Consider the following 24,681-nt stretch of genomic DNA (forward strand, 5'->3'; position numbering starts at 1 on the left):
CTTATATCCTTTTATACTTTTTGAAAGTGTGGCCGCAATACAAGCCACAGTCATAAGAATGGGCAATGTGCCTAAATCAGTTAAGAGCTATTTGATGCCACTAGAAAAAAAGGAGAAATATACGCCAAACATGTGTTAGTAGACACGATATTATTTCTTTTCGAGACTCGAATGGGCAGCGTTCTACATGTACGTACGAGCGTTATTCATGTGAAATGTATGACCAGCCTAATTGTTACGCTTTTATTTTGTTTTGATTCCAGTTTATATGACATATATTTGCGAGCACGTTTAAGTTTCGTATGGAAACGTCTCATTGTCATTTATTTTAAATCAACGATTTGCACTGAGCAAAATATAAATGCCCTTCAGACGTTTGACAATTTACATTGGCACAGCGTCGCCTTCTTTATTCTTCCTGTTCTTGCTGTGAAGGTGGTGTGAGGTTCTTGTTTTGAGAACATATTCTGTACTTCTGTTTTCAATGTTACGATAATAAAAACAGTGTTCACGTGTTCGGGAACAGCCATGAACACTGTACTTGTTGTTGCCTAAAAAAATCATGCGTATCAACAGAAAACGATGGCATGCTGATATGTATATATATAAAAAACAAATGAATAAAATTATCCAATATAAAATCTCTAGATTCTTCTTTATGTATCATAATTTGGTATCACATTCATAGCTAATGTTCGTATGACATCGATCGCCAGGGACATTATCCTGGTACGATGATGCTTTGATCTCTGTTTGCCCGTCGCTTTTCGATCCACTGAAGTCAGTTTGTGTTTTTATTGCACATGCAAAGAAGGAACCCACGCAAAATAAACATCCGGCGTAGACAAAAGATACGGTGTTGTCGTGTGTTATGTCAGATATCCAACCTGGAAACAAACGTACTTGATCATCAATTGTCCTGTTTTAATGCACTGTAGTGTGTCAAAAGAATTGTACCGGGTGTATGTATTGGATGTACTATAGTAATTGCTATTTAAGTATGTTTTGTATGTTTCAATTTGACAGCAAGCAGTTATAAAATTATTGCACTTTTCGTTCTTCAAAACTTAAAATTAAAGTCAATAAAATTGTATGTCTATTAACAACAACTACTGAGATGTCATCGTCGTTCCAGCTCACCTGCTATAGGCGGACCTATGATGACAGCTATTCCATGAAAAAGGGTAAGAAATCCAAATCCTATTCCCAACAATTTCGTTCCCAGGAGATCGACAACGATGACGGACTGGAGAAAGCCGAACGTCCCTGTGTTGGAAAACAACATTGGAGTTCTATGAAGAAACAAAACCTTTTAAAATTTTAAACAAAAAGCAAAAAGATATTATCACTTTTTTTACAACAAACAGGGTTAGATGCAGTAGAGGACTGGTCAGTGATGTTTAGGGTGTAAGTGAGTATAGAAGGCGACTACATCTGAACAAGATCAAAAGATATATCACAATTTTGATACGGAAGTGCAAATTCACATTTAGATTTGCTGGCTGATACAATCATTGCTTAGACATTAGCTGGTGAGAATGATATTTACAGTTTATTGGGGATATCTATTTAACAACGTATTATTCATATACCTTTCCGTTGTTTTAAGAGCCTATGTTTTTGTGTTTCATAGTCAGACATAGCCGAATTCTTCCTTTACATAATGACATAGGTTGATGCTACTGCGATACCTTATATGAATTGTATTGTATCCTGATACATTTTCTTGATATCAACAATGGTTTCCTCGTTCATCTCCGTAAATAACGCTATACGAACCATCCAACTTGCGTTAAAATGAAAATGGATATCGAAGTTTGTGCAAACAAAAACACGGGTATGAGATATATTCTCGCTGTTCCTATTGTTTTTCTATCTTGTCGGAGAATTTGATTTCAGACCGTTGTAACCAATCAGGTTTTACAATAGAGCTAACTAATGGGTTTGAATATTCGCTTTCTAGAGACATGACACTGCTGCATAGCCGTCTGGCGACGCCATTCGTGGTGTCTGATTTAGAGTAATGCTTGAGCTACACCGATGCCCGTTATTAACGTCGGAAAACCCATACCCTTCATTCTCATACTTTATGTTAAAGCTGACAACGCAAGTTAAAAAGCTTTTGTTTTGAAATTTAAAAAAAATGAAATGGTTTGGAGATGTTCCCTGTTATAAATATATATATTCCGGCTACCGTTTCCAAGGAAGTGGCAGACATTTTATTTGAAGTCTGCTTGGATACGAGACTAGGGACCAATGCCTATGAAAGCGCTATACCCGTCAAACCGGTATTTTCATGATATTTATATACACTGAAAAGATAAAGAAATGCAACTTCTCTAATTGTAAAACAGTTTGTGATGAATACATAGCCGTTTAAAAAGTAAGATATTAATACCCCATTGAATATTCAAAATTCCGCGACAAAAAACCTCATCCACTTCCGGTGGCCTAAATCACCAACATACCGTGACTGTACACATGCATGCATTATTTTCCATTCAAACTAGTGTCAATATCTGTCAGGACGCGTGATCGCCATACATTTCAAATTGAACTTTATTGTTTTACAAATATGCCACGGCTATCCCAAGTCGATAGAGGAAGGTCTCTCACAATGATCATGGGTGTTAGTACCCAACAACAGGTCGCTTCTTACTTACCTCGGAGTGCACAAATGGGTTATAAATCGGTTTTTAGACGTCTCATCACTACTGGAGGAGTTGATTCTAAAAAAGGCGTCTTGGAGCGCGACATATTTGAGGGAAGATCGGTTATGGGTTTGGGGGAGAAAGTTCCCGTGGATTAAAGATACCTTTAGTGATTATTAAAGGGAATTCGGCGGCTTTACGCTATCGAGATGAGAGATGTCATCCGTTAGGAGACACCATTTGACTTTTCAGCAAAAAAAAAGCTAGACAACACGTTGCTAGACTTTATAGCGACTTCCTTGCAACCCAGAACATAATCCCTATTGAATGGCCTCCACATAGCCACGATTATCCCTCACACTTGTGGGATGAATTAGACAAAAGATTTCGGAATCGGCAAAACACCCAGTTAACCTCCCCCAATCGGCAAACACACTTACCGAGGAATGGAATAACATTCCTTTACGGACAGTCAATAGCCTTAAGAACTTAATGGCCCTCAAAACTAGAAACGTGTTAAATGTTAGAAACAAACGCGATATTAGGGATCGGTCTGACAACACTTATTTCAACTTTGTATACATAAGTGTACCCTAGTTCATAGCGGCCTAATGAAGTCCTTATTTGTAAAAATAAATGAAGGTAGGTGCTCTTATATTCGATCTTAACTAATGCATTTTACAGAACTTAACTATTGCATTTTATATTATGTCTATTAAACAATGAAGTTGTAGTTACGTTTCTTTATCCTTTCAGCATATTTTCAATACATATTACGTCAATTTTCAATTTTTTTCAACATTTTGACTTTTAATGTTATTATTTCACTACTCACCCGTGAAAACTCCAAGAATAACACCATACCCAATAAAAAGCCATTTGTCATATACAAATGCACAGCCTATCGTAGAGATTCCACCAATAAACAGAGCGATAGACAGAGTCCATATTCGGCTGATGTGTAAAATGTCAACGATGAACCCGATCAGAATTCTACCTAAAATACCTGCAAAGGTTAAAACAAGTTTTAATTCAAAGACGGCTAGGTCTAAATAGCCACATCATTGTTTTACAAGGCTAAATAAAGGGAGGTCATTCCTACTCTAACTGTTGACATAGTAGACAACGTTCGCTTTATTTATTAGAATGAAAAGCTTTTCGAGAAATTCCGCCTCTCAAGAAACAAGTAAATACCAGCAAGTAACTATTCAGATAGATATACTAGATAGTAGATAAATTGTCTAATAAAAGGTTTGATGTGATGACAGCGCTTTTGTTGCAAATGCGTTGTGTAATTTGGTTCATTTTCCCCACAAATTCGTCCACAATTTGGGGCAGCTGGAAGCAATGACACTATCGTTGCTATTTACCCTACCAAAGATAAAATTTAATATTTCAATAGCATTATAAGATATATGACTGTTGTTTAACGAACAATATAGCGGAAAACTGATGATGTTTACCTTCGACAGAATATGTTGCACTCACTTGATACTCCGGATACAGTAAATATAAGGGCCACATCAGTGGATGATAAACCTCTATTCTTTGCCAACTCAGGAATCATTACATGTGGTACAAAGTAAGCCAAAGCTGTGCAAAAACCCGATACGGCAAATATAAGGAAAGCCTTCGTTTTAAGTACTTTAGTCACTGCTGCTCGGAGTGGTGTATGATCTATGGTATCAACATTCTGGTGATTTCCACGTGGTTCTGCGATATGAATAATTACATGAATAATACTATAGTTGCTTTTCTCATTAGTTATGCAAGACATGTGCTTTGTTAACTTTGGACATCTCAAATACAGAAATGGATGAGTGTTGCAGATTAGAAACTATAAGTCTATCGAAAATACTATTGCAATAGTTAATGAACACCTAGAATCATAACATATTCATAATAGTGCAAAGAAAGGCAACACCGGTTGTACCTATATTCCTAAGCAAAACATTGAACATCTACATCTAACCATTAGCAAAGACATTGCCAATCAGCTGTTAGTACCATGCATTTGATGTTTTTGAAATAGATATTAAGTTAAATTAGACAGTCAGACTTTGGAAATAGTTCGTTAGAAATACTAACCACCACTTGTTTGGACGTTGCCAATAATGGCTCCACAGACGAGTCCTTGTATGCCTATACCGGCCAGCAGGAGGAAGGTCTGTCGCCAGCCATACTCCTCAAGCCACACGGTAGTGAGCCAGGGTATTGCAATATTTCCACACCCAGATCCGGACGAGCCTATCGCTATCGCCACAGAACGACGTTTATCAAATGTTAGATTCACCGTCACGGTTGCCACCAGATGAGCCATACCAAAGCCAACACCTTTTTCAGCAAAAACATAATGAAATCGATTTTAAAACTATTGCTTAAAGTTTAGTGGTCTTTTGTATACCAACAGGAGACTGTGACAAAATCTAACAATAGGTAGAATCGCAGTGGTGAAAGAATGGTGCGAAAGACTAAAAAACAAATATAAGCACTTTGTAAGTACAATTGTTGATTGGTTGAAAAATTGGTTGAAAAATTGGTTCGAAATTCATAAATAGTATTTTACTAATGTATAGGCCACTGTCAAGGTCAGCACGTTCACAAATGTAATAACACTAGAAAGATATTACGACCAGGAACACACGTATCAAACATGAAAGTCTTATCTTATATGATAAATATATTATAAATATACTATAAATATACTATAAATATACTATAAATCCTGGCGCACTCAAATTTTAGCGCAAAATCAAATAAAAACAGATCAGCGGATTGATGGATTAGCGTACCAACAATGATTGCCATAGAAACCAATGTAGATACACTACGGTTAGCGTACCAACAATGATTGTCATTAAAACCAATGTAGATACACTACGGTTAGCGTACCAACAATTATTGCAATATAAACCAATGTAGATACACTACGGTTAGCGTACCAACAATGATTGCAATATAAACCAATGTAGATACACTACGGTTAGCGTACCAACAATGATTGCAATATAAACCAATGTAGATACACTACGGTTAGCGTACCAACAATGATTGCCATAGAAACCAATGTAGATACATTACGGTTAGCGTACCAACAATGATTGCCATAGAAACCAATGTAGATACACTACGGTTAGCGTACCAACAATGATTGCAATATAAACCAATGTAGATACACTACGGTTAGCATACCAACAATGACTGCCATAGAAACCAATGTAGATACACTACGGTTAGCGTACCAACAATGATTGCAATATAAACCACTGTAGATCAACCACAATTGGCGCAATTATATTTTAGCGGAATGCTTCCAGTGCGAAAAACGCTAAAATATGTACGTTTACCGTACTGTGGCCAAGATTAAAGTAGGTCAAAGGTCACAGTAAATGTCAGCAAGTTCGCAAGGAACACAAGGAACAGACATGTGAATTAACTAAGCTTTATACTCATTTTAAATATTGACACAACACTGTTTTCTAAAATATTATATAGCATTACTTACCTGTAATGACGCCATAGGTGAGGAACAACCAATATAGGGAGGGGGCAAATGTGCTCGCGACCATACCCACACCTATCAGGGTCGATCCTGTCATAGCTACCACACGACAACCAAACCGCTTCTCTAGTATACCGGCTGCAGGACCTGACAAGACAATTCAAGCAGTTAAACGCCTTCGGATCTGTTGTTTCTATATAGATAATACACTTTAATTTTGATAAATCTGTGAACAATGATAATTGTTGCACTTAAAAAAGTAGAATATATATAAAAATATAATAAAATAAAAAGTCAAACACAGATCTGCTGTCTCCCTAGTACTTTCGCGGCTACATTGTGCCGCTCTTCAGGGGATTATGAATTTTATTCGGTACATCATTTTATGACGTCATAGTTTGATGACGTCATAATAGTAGGGTACATAATTTATAAAACACTTATTTGTCCAGTTTACAAGGGTTGAGACCAACTATATGATACGGTTTAAACAAACCAATCCATTAAAAACTTGATTGGAGCAATGACATCGTATAGATATGTACAACAAATCTATAGATCCGTTCTCCGTACTCAAATTAAAACCGGTCATGGTATACAAAGATTTTGCCGTATAGTACATGTAAAATAGATGCGGTAACTTGAAATAATGAAAACTTTCAATAGGTAATTGTGTTAGTAAACACTTTCAAACATAAGTTTCATATTTGTACATAAAAACAGTACATACAAAATGTGCAAGATAATATACATGTATACATGTACATGTACATTCGGTAAGTTACTGAGAAATCTTTTGTATACATAATTTATTTTATAAGTCATGATTAAATATACATAGTATATTGATATATTGAAGACGTGGAATTTATGGAAAACCATCGAAATATATGTATTAAACATTCGATATGATAATGAACTCATGAATCATAAAACAATATTGGAAACATATAAATCAATAGTATGGTATAGACTATACCTGTACTAATCTCTACTAATGTACTATGTCGTGTTAAGTGTTTAAACGCTAAGTCTGCAGATGTTACCGATGATGGTCGTTTCCAGGAAATATTCAGACAAATGGATAAAGGTATTTAAAGTATATCAGATGTTACCTTAAGTGGTCTGTCGACCATTATATGACAGATGATGCGTTGCAGATATTTCCGAGAAAAAATCAGCCAGTTAGTTTGTTTTGTCATGTTTTTACATTCCTGGACTAGTTTTCGCGTGGTATTGGGGATATATTCTATATCTTATCTGCTCCTAATACTCATTAAACATAATGTACATTAATTTTTAACTTTAACATGACATACTCGGCATTTTCATTGATGACTCGTGCTTTGTTTATTACATGTTGAATATCAACTATTGGTAGCTAAACATTTTTTTAGAAACAACCATTATTTTCCATTATTTGACAACGAGTAAATAGATTATTTGATATGTATAACCCATTCCATAGAATGCATGTATTAAATTCGTTCTCTATCTGAAATGAAAAGTGGGAAAATATATTTAAAAATCGAATGCTATAGGTTTAAATCAAATGATAAATATCATGCTATCAGCCCATTTCTTTCAGGATAAAATATAAAACATTTGATAAAATCAGTCAAACCAACAGGCCAAAGCGTGAAGATCAACATAGAAAAATTCATGGCTGATTGATTAAAACCAGATCTCGTACCAAAGACAGATCATAACAAATCCAAATGTGGTATGTAAACTCTGTTTAGTAAACAAAACGGCACAACGCATGGAATCCGTGTATTTGTTTGGAATAACTTCTCATCATTACCCATCAGCGACCAGGCTATCATTCAGGTTGACAAGGAAATGTCTACCTAATATACACATTTTTTCTTTTGAATTTAATTCATTTCGTCATTAATTGCTCCATACTAAGCTAATTTCTTCATGCGAGCACTCGTTGGAAAATCAGACATTTCTTTTTATATTGGTATTTATACTATTTATATACCCTTACTGTAAAAGCGAAGACGCTGAGAAGACAATTGGTGATATATATAAAGTATGTGTTCCAACGGTTTTTTTTTCTGTTAAGTCACTTGAGTAAAAGAAATTCATATGTAAATACACAACCTGACATTCCAGACTTGTTTAATTCGTTGACCAATACATGCATGATTGATTGTATTAAATATTTTCTGTTGAAAATGACAAGTGACCATTATAAGATTTACTGATGACTTCGACTTTTTTTCACTGACTGGTTGCATTTTGATCTAAGTTTGATCAAAATCACCAAAGAATATTGTATAGCAAAAGAAAACTGATTTAGTCAGGGACACAAAACTCAGCAATAGGCGGAGTCATGTAGGCAGTAAACCAGTGACTACCTACATTTTGTATAACGCAGAAGTTGTCAAATGGATGACCATCAGCATCCGAGTATGTATATAAATTGATATAATGTTACTGTGGTTTCAATAAACCGACTAATCAAATTAGTTTTATTAATCTTTTTACTGTAAAAGTGATCATAACTGACCTTAGATCCTTTCGCTCTGACTGATAGCCAACATAATTTGATTAGGGTAAAACATGTCATGGCCGTGTACTATGAATTTGTGTTATTGAGAGAACTTCAAAATTCTCAGGTGGCACATCTATAAAATAATCGGAGACACCTTTTCGTTTGTGTATACTTACCAATCACTAGGAGCAGACCGGAACTAAGGGAAGCTACCCAGCTAGTTTCTGCAGCACCAGATCCGAATTGATCCCGTAACTCGCTGTACATAACACCAAACGAAGTAACCATCCCCAAACTTACAAAGTGAAGACCGAAGCTACTGACGAGAATGGATACGTTTGTCCATTGGTACGAACAACAGGAACGTCTTGCCATCTTTTATGTAGCTGTTGGAGAAAATATGGAGACAACTCTGTGGTACAATGTATATATATTGTATACTAACACAGGTTACACAGTAAGGTCATCTGTCACGGTGTACCAACCTTTTGTAATATACATGTAAGCTGTCCTCAACGAATCAACGGGGCTATCAGTAATTATACGAAGACCCCTGCAGCGCCCGTGTTACATTGGCAAAGCTGTATTTATTTGAGCGAGAATACCTCTGTTCGACATAAATACCTCCGCTCCTATGCATCTGACATGTGTTATGTATATCGCGTACAAGACATTCTTTACATTTTTGCAGCTGGTTTTATCCAAGTACCAAAATCATTGATTTGTGTTTAAAAGTGAGGATATGTGTAAATAGTCATGTAATATGATCACTGTAATAAGAATCCAAATAGAATACAAAACTTAAAATGAAAAGCAAAGGAAATGAAGATGCTGATTTAAATTAACGTGATATGACAAAATATTTTGACCCCATCACTGCGTTCGCTTCACAACGGATATGACATGTAATTAACTTCGTAACAGTGGTCGTCTCCCACATCCAACATTTCATATTGGCCAGTCTCTGACCTTTGACCACTGACTACTTTTCCTTTTCTCATAGGTGTCGTTTGTCATTTAAAAAAAGCAATACTACCACGTTTCTGTTTCTGAATTTGCTATCGATTAACATTGGCGGTATTGAGTGAGACGGTTGTCGTCAAGAAGAGATAATAACAAGAGGCCCATGGGGTCTGTATCGCTCACCTGGTTGGATTAGACCAAATGTCAAAATAATGTTCATGTTCAATTCGTTTTATTTGTCAATGTCAAACAATGCTATATATGGTTATTGTGTAGGGATCCCAACTGCTTTAAAGAAATGACGAACTCCAGACTCTCTAAGGGTCTGAAAGACCTCAAGAATTGATTTTAGAACATCCATTCATAACTTTATGACTAGCAGCGATTTAAAGGAATTACCTCTATTTCCCCTATGGGGCACTGCTCCTTTGGCCCCTCGGGAGTCAGAGTCACCATTTATGCAAAATCTAATCCCCTTCCCTCAATGATAATTCTGACCAGATTGGGTATAAATCCATTCAAAACGTTATGACTAGTAGTAGTACAAAAGTAAGGTTTCTGGGCCAGGGTCACCCGGTGCACTCCCCTATATAATCCTTACCACCTCCCGGGCACCTCCCTAGTGGCACCCCCTTGACAGGGGGGTACCGATGACGTCACAGGTAGAGGGTTATCCGGTGCACTATAAAAGGGGTCACGTCACTCAGGGGGTACAGATGATGCAAGAGAGGTCACGCCCCATTCGTCAGGGGGAACCGATGACGTCATGAGTTGAGGGGATATAGGTGACGAGTTTTACTGACAGTTCTATATTTAGAGCGATTGCATCATGCTTAGAAATAGCTGGTTTTCAGCCAGTCAAGTTCATTTGGGACATTCTATGATACACAAAGTAAACAAAAAACAAAAGACGATACATATCTTATACAACATTTATGATTATCTCCGTAGCGAACGATTGAATATGGCTATGTAGTAAATGAATTTCAATAGGTTAGGTATGATTGGTTTTACCTAGAACAAACATTCTGCAGTATGATGCTGAATATTACAGACACTATGTAAGATCAGAAATATCTACAGCTTTTCCTAATTAAATCGGAACCTTCTAAGGCGAATATGATGATATGAAACAAGTGTTAAACCACACATCCGTTTATATGAATATTATGTAGAAATACTGAAGCTAGCGTACACTACCTACCATTATTTATACTTGTGTCTAATCCCATTTGTGTTTTGACAAATAAAATACGTTTAAATCAAAATCACTATGTATTCACACAGGAAGATATGTGTAAACAAAGTACACAAGAGTTTTAGTACGGTGCAACGAAACAGAAGTAGCTAGTTATGTGAACCCCTCGGGCCTAGAATACACGTAGTTTTAACGAATATCGACGACAAACCTCCACAATTCAAGAACTTCCAGCATTAATAGAATCCAATATCGATAGCTAAATAATCAACTTCAGTCTGCTTGTAATGCAAATAGCGGCCTGTGTATACAAACACGATCGCATGACCTACTTTCAAATTTTACATTCGCTTTACGTGTATAAGATTATACACCTAAAATTGGTGGCCCGCTTAGCCGTGCGGTCTAGGTAGGGAAGCTTTGTATACTTACATACGGTATACGGTGAACGCCGCTAGTTCGACTCCCGTTCATAGCAGATACAAAAAAAAAAAAAATATTTTCAGTGTTTGATAGACTCGGCAGCTATGAAAAACACGTCTGATCACTTCAAAATCAACACAAAAAGTGAAAAAATAAATTACCAAAAAATCAAATAGCCAATCAAATTACCCGATTACTCTTGAAGGTGTCGGAGGGTATAAATACAAGTGCGAAATCACAAAAAAATCATTCTTAGGCTGCCACTTGGAGGAGTAAGACAGAAGAAAGTAATACAACAAATACAAGACACTGAAATAGTACACTGCTTACGGAACGAAAAGGTAAGTTTCAGTCCAATTATACAATTTGTAGGTTTATGATAATGTAACGTCTGAGGTGTTTGTCACACATGAATTGAGTGTACTGGGTTAGGGCGATGTCACAAGTCCACAACATGTCCCCGCGATATCCAGGAACATCTTTCCGACCAATAATTCATGTGGGCCCATCGGGTGATGCTCCGTTTCTGGTGACAGAAGCGTTGATGTTCTTCGAAAGAACACCATAGGACTCTGTCCTTTAATCAGACATATACAAGATTTTAGTTGCTATGTGGTTTCGATTTATACTTCTCACATATTTGTAAAACTGAGGTGTTTGTCACACATGAATTGAGTGTACTGGGTTAGGGCGATGTCACAAGTCCACAACGGAAAGAGGGCGTTATAAAGTGACATGTCCCCGCGATATCCAGGAACATCTTTCCGACCAATAATTCATGTGGGCCCATCGGGTGATGCTCCGTTTCTGGTGACAGAAGCGTTGATGTTCTTCGTACGAACACCATAGGACTCTGTCCTTTAGTCAGTTAGCATTTCTCAGCTTCTAAAACACATCTGTATGCTTCAAAATCTATGATACATCTGAGATAAAAACACTAACCATATTTCTCAACATTTGTATTAACCAATCAAATGAGAGCAATGATGTCATTAATAAGAAAGGGTTTAAATACAGGAGTTATACCGATAAAATTTCATTCTGTAGCAGACACCTAGAGGACAGCACATCGCTTAATTTGTTCTTCCTATTGCAGAAACTATGGAAAAAAAGGACAGCTATCGATCAAAGTGCTACTCCGGCTAAGAAGGGGAAATTTTCTTGCCCACATTGTGATAAATCCTTTGAACACAAAAAGTCTCTCACGAGACATGTTGCACAACATGGAGATATCAAATGGAAATGTGGAGTTTGTAACAAAGAGTTTGCGAGAAAAGATCGACTGACGAGAGAGACATGAGAAGGTTCATGGAAAACCACTACATTTATGTTGCGGAAAATCGTTCTGGAGGGCTGATAAATACCGTGAACATTTAAAAGCGCACAACAGAAGTCAACACGGGGGAGCATTGGAAATAGCCGAACACGAAAACAAAGAGAATGTCCAACCGCCAAAGGATCAAGAAGTTAAGCGTAACACTGACAGATTAAATGCAGAGATAGAAAACAACTCGGCAAACCCGACCATACAAGTTAATCAGCCAACGGATAATGACGAATGCCCTGAGGAAGCACTTGGTGGATCCTTTAAAGTGGTCACTATTCCGGCAGAGGGTAAAGCCAAATTAGACGTCACAACATCCCTTCACCAACACTACGACACCATAAAGAAGAAAATAGAGAGTGCAGTTATCCAGGGGGGTGTCAAATGGTACCTATCGATCCAAGTCCAATTTTCAAAGCCGAAGGGAGAGACCGTGGAAAGCGTTACACCTCATTTTCGTGGAAAGTGTCAAATCACTCTGAAATCTATTGACATTGACGAACACATGCGGGAATCGATACGAAAAATCCAGAATTCGTTCACAGAGTATCAACGACAGGGTAGCAACTGGACATTAGACAAGGTGCTCCAAATACAGATTCATTTTGCCCGATACAAGCCTCTCAAAGGGTCCAGTTACATACCACTACCGATCAAGCTTAGATCTAAGCATGCTATTATCAACATTCAAAACAAAGACAAAAAATGTTTCATGTGGTCAGTATTGGTTGCTTTGCACCCAAGGAAAAATCATCCAGAGCGTGCTTCGAAATACATAGATTACCAAAGCGAACTCAATTTCACGGGTATTTCCTTCCCTGTCAAAGTTGCTGATGTCATTAAGTTCGAGGCAGGAAACAAGATCAGCATCAACGTCTTAGGATACGAAAAAGGTTCGCTTTTCCCAATACATGTGACAAAGCAAAGGTTTGACCGACACGTAGATTTACTACTCATATCTGACGGACGAAAATCTCACTACTGCTGGATCAAGAATATAGACCGGCTTCTGAGTGATCAGTACACATGTAAAAACCGCTATTTTCACTGCATGTATTGCATGCAAGGGTTCACCAAGGAACGGATTCTCAACGACCATATCCCCTACTGTCGTGAGCACGGGACACAGAAAATTAAATTACCAACAGAAGAGGATAAATGGTTGTTCTATAAGGACGTGAGAAAACAATTAAAGGTGCCTTACATGATATATGCAGACTTCGAGTCATTTCAAGTTCCCATACATGGATGCGAGGTTGACCCGGAAAAATCACACACTGAGAAGACCACGCGACATATTCCTTCTAGTTTCGCCTACAAAGTAGTAGGTGTGACAAAGGAAACCTCCAAAAATCCCGTGGTTTATAGAGGACCAGGTGTGACTGAGAAATTTGTAGAATGTATGCTGAGGGGGCAGGAGGATATAGAACAAAGATTCAAAAATGTCGAACCGTTGGTCATGACAGGAAGTGATTGGCACTCATTCAAAACAGCAGTAGACTGCCATATTTGTGGGAAGGAATTAGGGGACGACAGAGTGAAAGATCATTGTCACGTGGCGGGAGCATTCAGGGGAGCAGCTCACAATGACTGTAACATAAACTATAAGTTTACGGGACGTATTCCGGTCGTCTTCCACAATTTGAGAGGTTACGATTCCCATCTCATAATGCAAGCAATTGGAAAGATGTCTGATAAAGAAATAAAATGTATACCAAATAATATGGAGAAGTACATTTCTTTCTCCATGGGTTGTATGGACTTTATCGATAGTTTCCAGTTTATGGGAACGTCACTGGAAAAACTTATCGGGAATTCATCTGTGGAGGGTAAGGACAAGTTCTCACACATGACGCAACATTTTGGCGATGAGAAAATCGAACTCCTCCTTAAAAAAACAAGTGTACCCATACGACTACTTCGATGGTCCCCACAGGTTTCGAGAGACTAGTCTCCCTCCAAAGGAAGCTTTTCGTAGCAGTCTGACGGGAGAGGATGTATCGGAAGAAAAGTATCACCACGCTTGCAAAGTCTGGAAGGATTTCAGCATACAGAATCTTGGTGAATATTCGGACATATACGTCTTGACAGATGTACTAGGTCTGGCCGATGTATTCGAAAACTTTCGAAATCTATGTCTGGAATCATATGGCCTCGATGCAGCTCATTTTTACACTGCTCCAGGTCTTGCATGGCAAGCAGCTCTAAAAATGACAAATGTCAGACTCAAACCGCTTACTGACAGCGACCAGCACTTGTTCATTGAGGAAGGCTTGAGGGGAGGCATATCCATGATTAGTCACCGATTTGCTGAGGCTAACAATCCCTACGTCCTAGGATATGACCCAATGAAACCAACAGAATACATCACCTACTTGGATGCAAATAATTTGTATGGCTGGGCCATGTCTCAATACCTGCCGACTCATGGCTTCGCCTGGCTTACCGATAATGAAAAGGACATGCTTGATATCACGACAGTTACTGATGATGCGACACGTGGATATGTACTGGAAATGGATCTAGAATATCCTACAGAACTCCACGATCTACACAACGAATACCCACTAGCACCCGAACGGGTAACCGTGGGAAAAGATGAACTGACTGACCACAGTAAAACCTTATGGCGGAAGCTGTCGCACTGTGGAAATCTACATGATGGTGAAAACCTTCACGATTGTTTGGATCATTATAACTCAGCACAAAAACTCGTTCCAAACCTTAGAAATAAGGAAAAGTATGTAGTACACTACAGAAACTTAAAACAATACCTCTCACTCGGAATGAAACTCACAAAAGTCCAGAGTGTTAACCTTCGAGCAGGCGCCATGGTTGAAGACTTATATAGATTACAACACGGAAAAAAGGAAACAATCTCGAAACAATTTCGAGAAAGATTTCTATAAATTAATGAACAACAGCGTGTTTGGCAAGACAATGGAGAACTTAAGAAAGAGAATGGACGTCAAGCTTGTAAACAGTGAGAAGAAAGCAATGAAACTTACATGCAAACCCATATTCCACGAGTTCAGAATTTTCTCTGACGATTTAATCGGTGTTCACATGCTTAAGGCAAAGTTGTTTTTGAATCGACCAATCTACGTCGGATTCAGCATTCTTGACATCTCAAAAACATTGATGTATGATTTTCATTATAATTACATCAAGCAGAAATTTTGATCTAATGCCCGTCTTCTCTTTACCGATACCGACAGTCTAGCATATACCATTCAGACAGATGACTTCTACCAACATATGTTAGAGGACAGTGATTTATTCGATATATCAGAGTTCAGGAAAGACAATCCACTCTACAGTATTAAAAATAAGAACGTACTGGGCAAAATGAAAGATGAGACTCATGGCGATGCGATCCATGCCTTTGTTGGGCTGAAATCAAAGATGTATGCATATACATACAATACAATGGAAGATATTGGTGGTACAGAAGTGATAACACATGTGGAATCAAAGAAGGCAAAAGGTATCAAAAAGTATGTTATTGAAAACCACACTCGTTTTGAGCAGTACAAGGAATGTCTTCTTAAAAACAGAATTATCATGTCTCACATGAATCAGATCAGAAGATTCAAGCACCAACTCTATAACATATCGATGACCAAAATAGGCCTGTCACCATTTGACGACAAGCGATATCTGCTAGACGATGGGATTACTAGCTACGCTTACGGTCATTGGAGGATACAAAATTAGGAGAGTGAACTATCCTAGAAAGGTCTCATTTCAGGACCCCGCTGAATGGAAAAAGGTGTACAATCGACACAGATCACCCGAGTACCATTGTGTGGGTGGTAGATGACTCTCAGTAGTGTAAATAAATCATATTGTCCATTTTAAAGTAGGCTCTATGTACAGGCAGACACAAGATGGGTCCCTGACTTGTGTACTGCCTTATTGACAGAGATTATAAATATCGATTGTTACAATGTGTCGAATTATATTTTTACCCATAATGCACTGCCCGAAAGAGTATAAATAGACCTAAAGTCTGAAATTTTGTCATTTCATACCTGGACACCGAGGAGTAAACATGTATAAAGTTCAATGTTGTGACTGCCGAAGATGGTTTTCCAGAATAGATGTAATGAAAAGACATCAGAGAAACGTACATGGTTATCTATCAACACCACTTCAAAAAGACAGCCAGCCAGCGCCGCCGCCGCCGCCGCAGGAGGGCAGTCATGCGTATCCGCCGCCACAGGAGGGCAGTCATGCGTATCCGCCGCAGCCGCCGCCGGAGGGCAGTCAGCAGAAGCAGCGGGACTTTGTTTTTAAACATCCCTTTACTGCAAATGTATCGGGACCCACATCATGTGGAAAGACTTATTTTGTCAAGACTTTATTACAAAATTGTTTGTCAAAGATATCGCCAGCTCCACAAAGGATTTTGTGGCTCTACAAACGCTGGCAACCTCTATATGATATCATCAGGTCAACGGTTGTACCAAAGGTGGAATTTATTCAGGGGATACCACTTGATTTAGATCAGGACTCGTTCATAAACTCTAGCATTAGAAACCTTGTAATACTTGACGACCTAATGTCTACAGCATTTAAGGATCCGGGGATCAATGAGTTGTTTACAGAAGGGAGTCATCACAGAAACCTGTCCATCGTTGCCATCAACCAAAATTTATATTATAACAAGGACCCTACTCAGAGACGTAACTGTCATTACTTGGTTTTGTTTAACAATCCAGTGGATAAACAACAGGTCATGACTTTAGCCAGACAAATGTACCCTGAAAATGTTCAACACCTGATGAGCCATTTCAAGGAAGCTACCAGGAAACCCTATGGATACCTTCTCGTCGATTTGAAACCCACTACACTTGAATCTCTGCGCTTGCGCAGTCATGTCTTCGCTCACGAACCTATAAAAGGGGACATAGAACAGACGTTCGATCATTTTGATAGCAGCAGTCGTAGTGAACGGACGTATTTCCGACAGCAACAAGAAAATCCTGAACATCCTCACCACTTTACCGAAGATATTCCACAGCAGCCCCGAGAATCAGACCAAATGTCTGCCTGTGACGATTGCGGTATCATGTTCCAAAACATGCACGATTTACAGAGACACTTGAAAACCTGGTGTCCAGAAAATGATTCTAGGAAAAGGAAACGAGAATCAATAGAGGAAGAAGATGGGCCTCAGCCAAAAAGGTGGATCTCATATGAAGAGTCCGACGAGGAAAGTGGTGAAAGTGAAGAAAATGAAGTTGTCTGATGACGAAGCACAGAAAAAAGCGAACGAGAAGATGAAATTGTCTGACATGGAGCAATTTTACCACAATTATAAAGCCATTATCCAGTACATTCTTCAGCTACGAAATGGTATGATCCACGAAAAGATCATGGATGATGTCACTGAATTCATAGACGATGGATATGGGAGTCGTAAAGCAATCAAGATGGCACTTAAAAAGAATCGTCATGTTTTAGAAGAGTTGTGGGACCATGACTCCGAAGATGATGAATCGAACGTTGACTCCGAGGATGAGGAATCGGACGATGACTCCGAAGCAGATGAAAACTGAAATATATAAGGTTTGTTGTTCAAATCTTCATTTCAACGTCTAGCACTTGACGAGGAAAGATGCCTTCCTGGGAGGATTATCTAAGAGATATTTATTTTAACCCTGCAAATGCGGGGAGTTTCTCCGGACCCGACAAATTGTATAGATATGTACGGAAAGACGGAAAATACGTCATCAGCAAATACAAAATAAGAAAATGGTTACAACGCCAAGAGCCATACAGTCTTCAGGGATCGCTCCGACGTCCATTCAAGCGAAACAAAATCATAGTGACGGGTATCGACGACCAATGGTCGGCTGATCTCATGGACATGGTCAAATTCAAGAGTGAAAACGATGGTTATTCCTATGTACTCGTTGTCATAGATGTCTTCTCTAAGTATTTGTGGATGAGACCTCTAAAAGACAAGAAAGGTGCATCTGTAGCAAAAGCGCTACAGGATATTTTATACGAGGGGAGACAGCCGGGCCGGATACGTACCGATAAGGGCCAAGAATTTCGATCGAAAGAGGTGAATACACTCATGGATGGATATGGCATACAGCATTTATATGCCCAAAACGACACCAAAGCCGCCGTAGCCGAGCGTGTCATCAAAACCATAAAATCTAGACTGTACAGGTATTTCACGCACAGAAGAAACTACGAATACGTTAAGAAATTACAAACGTTTGCCGACAGCTATAATCAAACGTATCACCGGACGATCGGTATGCCCCCCACAAATGTGTCTAAAGATAAGGAGACGTCTATCTGGTGGAGAATGTATTGGCCGAAAAAACAACCAGTCTTGCCAAAAACGAAGAAGGTTCGTAAACCTTTCAAGTTCAAAGTTGGAGATAAAGTGAGGTTGTCCCATTTGAGAAACCTTTTCTCCCGAGAATATGACCAAAAATGGACGGGGAGATATTCACCATTTCTCAAAAGATACTTCGTGGAGGCTTACCAGTGTATAGAGTTAAAGACTTTGATGGAGACGAGATCAAAGGAACCTTCTACCAGTCCGAACTACAGAAAATAGATGTTAGGGACGATGATATGTGGAAGGTTGAGACCATTCTGAAAACCAGAGAAAAAGGTCGAAACAAAAAAAACTACGTGAAATGGCTACACTGGCCGAAGAAATTCAACTCCTGGATACGTGCGTCTGATGTAACCGATTTGTAGGAGAGTGAACTACCCTAGAAAGGTCTAATATCAAGACCCCTTGTTATGGGAAAGAGCGTACATATACACAGATCGCTCAAGTACAATAACATGGGTGGAAGATGGCTCTCGTTTATTTGTAAATATTCATTTGTCCATGATAGAGTAGGTTTTCTTTGTAAGGATGGATGTGGGATGGCTCTCCGACCTACATTCATTCCATCGCGACGGGGAAAATAAAATGTTGTACATAAAAAGTCTTATCTTATATTATGATCTAGTTTGACCTAAAAGTTATTTCAAAATAAGATACAACCGCCCTAAATATAGAACTGTCAGTAAAACTCGTCACCTATATCCCCTCAGCTCATGACGTCATCGGTTCCCCCCTGACGAATGGGGCGTGACCTCTCTTGCATCATCTGTACCCCTGAGTGACGTGACCCGTTTTATAGTGCACCGGATAACCCTTCATATGTGACGTCATCGGTACCCCCCTGCCAAGGAGGGTGCCACTAGGGAGGTGCCAGGGAGGTGGTAAGGATTATATAGGGAAGTACACCGGGTGACCCTGGCCCAGAAACCTTACTTTTGTACTACTACTAGTAGCGATTTGAATGAATTAACTCTATTTCCCCTATGGGGCCCGCCCCTCAGGCCCCTGGGGGTCAGAGTCACCATTTATGCAAAATCTGTTCCCCTTCCCCCAATGATGTTTCTGACCAAATTGGGTTCAAATCCTTTGATAACTTTATGACAAGTAGCGATTTGAAGGAATTACCTCTATTTCCCCTATGGGGCCCGCCCCTTTGGCCCCTTGGGGGTCAGAGTCATCATTTATGCAAAAACTGTTCCCCTTCCCCCAATGATGTTTCTGACCAAATTGGGTTCAAATCCTTTCATAACTGTATGACAAGTAGCGATTTAAAGGAATTACCTCTATTTCCCCTATGGAGCCCCGCCCCTTTGGCCCCTTGGAGGTCAGAGTCACCATTTATGCCAAATCTGTTTCCCTTCCCTCAATGAAAATTCTGACCAAATTGGGTTCAAATCCTTTCATAACTTTATGACAAGTAGCGATTTAAAGGAATTACCTCTATTTCCCCTATTGGGCCCCACCCATTTAGCCCCTCAGGGGTCAGAGTCACCATTTATGTAAAATCTGTTCCTCTTCCCCAATGATGTTTCTGACCAAATTTGGTTCAAATCCTTTCATAACTTTATGACAAGTAGCGATTTAAAGGAATAACCTCTATTTCCCCTATGGAGCCCCGCCCCTTTGGCCCCTCGGGGGTCAGAGTCACCATTTATGCAAAATCTGTTCCCCTTCCCCCAATGATGTTTCTGACTAAATTGGGTTCAAATCCTCTCATAACTTTATGACAAGTAGCGATTTAAAGGAATTGCCTCAATTTCCCCTATTGGGCCCCGCCCCTCAGGCCCCTTGGCGGTCAGAGTCACCATTTATGCAAAATCTAATTCCCTTCTGCCAAGGGTGTTTCTGACCAAATTTGGTCAAAATCCAATAGGAACTTTTTGACATGTAGCGATTTGAAGGAATTAACTCTATTTCCCCTATGGAGCCCCGCCCCTTTGGCCCCTCGGGGGTCAGAGTCACCATGTATGCAAAATCTGTTCCCTTCCCCCAATGATGTTTCTGACTAAATTGGGTTCAAATCCTTTCATAACTTTATGACAAGTAGCGATTTAAAGGAATTGCCTCAATTTCCCCTATTGGGCCCCGCCCCTCAGGTCCCTTGCGGGTCAGAGTCACCATTTATGCAAAATCTAATCCCCTTGTGCCAAGAATGTTTCTGACCAAATTTGGTCAAAATCCAATAGGAACTTTTTGCCATGTAGCGATTTGAAGGAATTAACTCTATTTCCCCTATGGAGCCCCGCCCCTTTGGCCCCTCGGGGGTCAGAGTCACCATGTATGCAAAATCTGTTCCCCTTCCCCCAATGATGTTTCTGACTAAATTGGGTTCAAATCCATTCATAACTTGAAGACTAGTAGCGATTTAAAGGAATTACCTCTATTTCCCCTATTGGGCCCCGCCCCTTTGGCCCCTCGGGGGTCTGAGTCACCATTGATGCAAAATCTGTTCCTCTTATCACAAGAATGTTTCTGACCAAATTGGGTTCATATCCATTCATAACTTTATGACTAGTAGCGATCTAAAGGAATTGCCTCAATTTCCCCTATTGGGCCCCGCCCTCAGGCCCCTTGGGGTCAGTCACCATTGATGCAAAATCTGATCCCCTTCCCCAAAGAATGATTCTGACCAAATTGAGTTCAAATCCATTCATAACTTTATGACTAGTAGCGGTTTAAAGGAATTAACACTATTTCCCCTATGGGCCCCGCCCCTTTGGCCCCTCGGGGGTCAGAGTCACCATTTATGCAAAATCTGTTCCCCTCCCCCAATGATGTTTCTGACCAAATTGGGTTCAAATCCATTCAAAACTTTATGACTAGTAGCGATTTAAAGGAATTACCACTATTTCCCCTATGGGCCCCGCCCCTTTGGCCCCTCGGGGGTCAGAGTCATCATTTATGCAAAAACTGTTCCCCTTCCCTAATAGATGTTTCTAAATAAATTGGGTTCAAATCCATTCATAACTTTATCACTAATGGTGATTTAAAGGAATTACCTCTATTTCCCCTATGGAGCCCCGCCCCTTTGGCCCCTCGGGGGTCAGAGTCACCATTTATGCAAAATCTGTTCCCCTTCCCCCAATGATGTTTCTGACTAAATTTGGTTCAAATCCTTTCATAACTTTATGACAAGTAGCGATTTAAAGGAATTGCCTCAATTTCCCCTATTGGGCCCCGCCCCTCAGGCCCCTTGGGGGTCAGTGTCACCATTTATGCAAAATCTAATTCCCTTCTGCCAAGGATGTTTCTGACTAAATTTGGTCAAAATCCATTAAAACCTTTATGACTAGTAGCGATTTAAAGGAATTGCCTCAATTTCCCCTATTGGGCCCCGCCCCTCAGGCCCCTTGGGGGTCAGTTTCACCATTTATGCAAAATCTAATCCCCTTCTGCCAAGGATATTTCTGACCAAATTTGGTCAAAATCCATTAAAACCTTTATGACTAGTAGCGATTTAAAGGAATACCTCTATTTCCCCTATGGAGCCCCGCCCCTTTGGCCCCTCGGGGGTCAGAGTCACCATGTATGCAAAATCTGTTCCCCTTCCCCCAATGATGTTTCTGACTAAATTGGGTTCAAATCCTTTCATAACTTTATGACAAGTAGCGATTTAAAGGAATTGCCTCAATTTCCCCTATTGGGCCCCGCCCCTCAGGTCCCTTGCGGGTCAGAGTCACCATTTATGCAAAATCTAATCCCCTTCTGCCAAGGATGTTTCTGACCAAATTTGGTCAAAATCCAATAGGAACTTTTTGCCATGTAGCGATTTGAAGGAATTAACTCTATTTCCCCTATGGAGCCCCGCCCCTTTGGCCCCTCGGGGGTCAGAGTCACCATGTATGCAAAATCTGTTCCCTTCCCCCCAATGATGTTTCTGACTAAATTGGGTTCAAATCCTTTCATAACTTTATGACAAGTAGCGATTTAAAGGAATTGCCTCAATTTCCCCTATTGAGCCCCGCCCCTCAGGTCCCTTGCGGGTCAGAGTCACCATTTATGCAAAATCTAATCCCCTTCTGCCAAGGATGTTTCTGACCAAATTTGGTCAAAATCCAATTGGAACTTTTTGACTAGTAGCGATTTGAAGGAATTAACTCTATTTCCCCTATGGAGCCCCGCCCCTTTGGCCCCTTGGGGGTCAGAGTCACCATCTATGCAAAATCTGTTTCCATTTCACCAATGGTGTTTCTGACTAAATTGGGTTCAAATCCATTCATAACTTGAAGACTAGTAGCGATTTAAAGGAATTACCTCTATTTCCCCTATTGGGCCCCGCCCCTTTGGCCCATCGGGGGTCTGAGTCACCATTGATGCAAAATCTGTTCCTCTTCTCACAAGAATGTTTCTGACCAAATTGGGTTCATATCCATTCATAACTTTATGACAAGTAGCGATCTAAAGGAATTGCCTCAATTTCCCCTATTGGGCCCCGCCCTCAGGCCCCTTGGGGGTCAGTCACCATTGATGCAAAATCTGATCCCCTTCCCAAAAGAATGATTCTGACCAAATTGGGTTCAAATCCATTCATAACTTGATGACTAGTAGCCATTTAAAGGAATTGCCTCAATTTCCCCTATTGGGCCCCGCCCCTCAGGCCCCTTGGGGGTCAGAGTCACCATTTATGCCAAATCTGCTCCCCTTCTGCCAAGGATATTTCTGACCAAAGGTCGATATCCAATAGGAACTTTTTGACAAGTAGCGATTTGAAGCAAATGTTGACGGACGACGGACGACGGACGGACGACGGACGCCGCACCATGGCATAAGCTCACCGGACCTTCGGTCCAGGTGAGCTAAAAAGCTTTGGTTGGAGTCGTATAAAATAGAATTGGTTGATGGTAACATACGCACAGACGCAAGATACCTCATTGACGTATGAACAACCCCATTGATTCCCAATGTGCAGTGAACCCTGATAGTCACGAATCATGAAAAGTCTCAATTGTATGATAAAACCCTGTCCCTAACCGTAGTGAACGTATGCCCCAAGAGTGAATACATTAACACTATCTAATAGTTCCACTTACCTTCATGGCGAGTTTATATTCCAAATACAAAAATACAAAATTCCATTTTGTAAGCTCGTGTCTTTTCAAAATTAGAAAACTAATAACTCGACTAAATAAAAATAAAATTTTGAACAGGTACACAGCTTGTCAATGTGTTTATAAATCTGTACATGTGTACACTGTACCGGCTGTCGGCATGTTCCAGTGACTTCACTAGCTAAAATTCACTGTAGTGGAATACACAGGTAGGTTCTGGTATACGTAATGGAGTGAGTTGTAAGCAAGTATAGGTTTGCTTTGTATGACTATGCCTCGGTCAGTTTGTGGTGTGTTTACTTGACCGATACAAGTATAGGTTATAGTATTCATTACACCCTCGTCCGGCTCGCTCGAATATACAGAAGAAGCGAGTGAAAAAAATGTACTCACCTTGTCAAATTTTTGTGTATTATTTACCTGTGCCTATTTGAGTATTCGTCAGTACCAACGAATCTTCCATTAATATATTAGCATAAATGTTTTACAAACGTGTCAGCTATTAGGGCATTCTATTTTAGTTTTGTAATAATCGAATCTTCAAATGTTTCGATCACATTCTCTCTTTTCACCCCTGAAATATGCCATGGCAAAATCGAAGGTTCCCGAAAAGTAATTTGATCTGACTACAGCCGTTTCAGGAGAAACAAAAAACCCTGACCAATCATAATCCACGATATCGTCTGTCTGCTTTGCAACTTT

At 39.6% G+C, this 24,681-nt stretch overlaps 1 protein-coding gene across 1 annotated transcript; it reads right to left on the reverse strand.

Annotated features, from left to right (window-relative positions):
- Nucleotides 1-629: 629 nt before the first annotated feature.
- LOC117321511 (monocarboxylate transporter 4-like) lies at nucleotides 630-24,221 on the reverse strand. Its single transcript, XM_033875935.1, has 8 exons — nucleotides 23,962-24,221; nucleotides 8,833-9,042; nucleotides 6,157-6,300; nucleotides 4,740-4,985; nucleotides 4,140-4,364; nucleotides 3,487-3,657; nucleotides 1,141-1,266; nucleotides 630-887 (listed from the first exon to the last, which is right to left on the reverse strand). The coding sequence occupies exons 2-8, from the start codon at nucleotides 9,029-9,031 to the stop codon at nucleotides 664-666; spliced, it is 1,335 nt and encodes a 444-aa protein (XP_033731826.1). The 5' UTR covers nucleotides 9,032-9,042; nucleotides 23,962-24,221; the 3' UTR covers nucleotides 630-663.
- Nucleotides 24,222-24,681: the final 460 nt, after the last annotated feature.

The sequence above is a fragment of the Pecten maximus genome, chromosome 2 (assembly GCF_902652985.1).
Source record: "Pecten maximus chromosome 2, xPecMax1.1, whole genome shotgun sequence".
NCBI lineage: Eukaryota > Metazoa > Mollusca > Bivalvia > Pectinida > Pectinidae > Pecten > Pecten maximus.